The sequence below is a fragment of the Monoraphidium neglectum genome (assembly GCF_000611645.1).
Source record: "Monoraphidium neglectum strain SAG 48.87 unplaced genomic scaffold scaffold05239, whole genome shotgun sequence".
Classification (NCBI taxonomy): Eukaryota; Viridiplantae; Chlorophyta; class Chlorophyceae; order Sphaeropleales; family Selenastraceae; genus Monoraphidium; species Monoraphidium neglectum.
Window position 1 is genome coordinate 2,165 of NW_014008391.1, and position 1,896 is coordinate 4,060.

Genomic DNA, 1,896 nt, shown 5'->3' on the forward strand with positions numbered 1-1,896 from the left:
AAAAAACCCTCCCGCCGGCAGGTCGTGACCGACCTGGTGCGGGCGCTGTTCTCGTCGGGCGCCACCCACGCGGCGCTGGACGTCCTGGAGGGCCACGTGGCGTACTACCCCGGCGCCACCGACCTGGAGCACATCAACATGCTGGCGCAGGTTCGATCCCCGGGGGTGGCGTAGTTTTTGCTGTGCCTCTCACTGGCCGAGCGGCTCGGCTGGATTTTGGACGGCGCAGAAGGGTCGCGCCTTGAATCTGCTTGTTTTTGTCGAAGAGGGCGGGGGCATCAGTGAGGGTTATACTGTGAGGGGGAAGGCCCGAAGGGGAGGTGGGATGGGTGCGCCTTCATAGCAGTCGCGAGGGGAGGCTGCAGGTGCTCCTGACGGTGTGCATTCCCATGGGGGCAGTGCCTCCACACCCAACCACATGCCCCAACTCCCTGTTCAGCGCTTCGCACGACTCAATGTGCCCCTCTGACGCCGCGCATGTTTATGTCACCCGACGCCGTCACCCCATGATGTCACCGCCAGCTGTACATGGAGCTGGGGCGCCACGACGCGACCAAGCGGCTGGTGGAGCGCGCGCGGGCGCTGCTGCTGGCGCCGGGGGAGCCCACGCCGATAGACCTGGCCGTCAAAATGGGTGGGCGGGCGCGGCTCCGGGATGTTGTTTTTCAGAGATTATGACGCTTTTCGGGACGCTCTGTGCAAAGTTATTCTCTGGATAACAAGCTGAGGCAAACTGGGGTAATGGTTGGGACCTAGGGAGTGGCCGAGGCATGCGGCAGCGGGTCCCATCCCGCCAGCGGGCGCGCCCGAGCAAGCGCTTCCCCGTGGCAGCAGGCGGCGCACAAGCAGTGTCAGGGATTTGGTTTTGAGGCTGCGCGAGGCTCGGCGGTGCTGGACGAGCTTTTCTGGGCTGCTCTGCTGGCTGGCTGGATCGCCTTGTGGCGTGCAGCAGCCACTCGCTTTGTATCTGCACCGACATGCCTGTTTGCCTCCGTGCCCTCGCCGCCCCCCATCGCTGTGGTGCCAATCGCCCGTGCGCCAACACAGCTGTCTGCACTACTCACCCCCATCCGATGCCACGCGAAACAAACATTGCTCAGAAGCGCTGCCTGATTCAACTCTTGAATGCCATAAACATTTGATTCTAACATTGTCATTTCATGACTCTTATTCATGCACATCAAACACACCCCAGCTTTCAGGCGTTGACCATACGCCATCCGCAACGCCCCACCCCCCAACAGGCGTGTCGTGCGCGCTGACCGGGGACATGGGCCGTGCGTTAGCCGAGTTCAAATCCCTCCTGGAGCTGGGGGTCGAGGGCTACGAGGACCTGTACCTGCAGGTGGGCGGTTTTTTTGTGTCGCACGGCTGATTAATGTTTTGACAAACCCCCAAGTAAACGAGTCGTAGGGTATCATGAGAACTGCAACGGGTGTTTTGGGCGTGCAAGTGTGCGAGGTTTGTGCGTGTTGTGCCCATTCAGTTGCCTTCTGCAGATGAGCATGATGCAACGTCTCTATTGTGTGTGTTTGGGAGTTGTGTCCAAGCTTCGAGGGACGGATCAAGCCCCAAAGCATGATCGGTTGCCTTTCCAGCCATCGGTTGGGAGCCACATGGATGGCAGCCCATCAGGCGAAAGCTGTCTACTCACGTGGCAAACATGCCAGCGCCTCCCCTGCATGGATGCTGTTTAAGCTCAAAGGAGTGGTCTCACTGTGATTCGAACGCCGCGCGTCTGCGGCTGCCGACCCCCCTTTAAATCCCCTCGGTTTTTGGAGGCAGCCAATCGCCCTTCGACTGCATGGCACCCGCCAACCGTCAACCGCCAACCACCAACCGCCAACCACCAACCGCCAACCGCCAGGTCATCGGGGCCCTGGCCAAGGCGGGGCG

The 1,896-nt window shown here is 61.1% G+C and overlaps 1 protein-coding gene across 1 annotated transcript in view; it reads left to right on the forward strand.

Annotated features, from left to right (window-relative positions):
* Positions 1–1,375, forward strand: part of MNEG_15338 (hypothetical protein) — a gene marked incomplete at both ends in the record, with an annotated part of 3,450 nt that extends 2,075 nt beyond the window's left edge. The window contains 3 exons of the mRNA XM_014036191.1: positions 22–150; positions 523–634; positions 1,245–1,375. Coding sequence (XP_013891645.1) covers positions 22–150; positions 523–634; positions 1,245–1,375 — 372 coding nt within the window. The remainder of the gene's footprint in view (positions 1–21; positions 151–522; positions 635–1,244) is intronic.
* Positions 1,376–1,896: the final 521 nt, after the last annotated feature.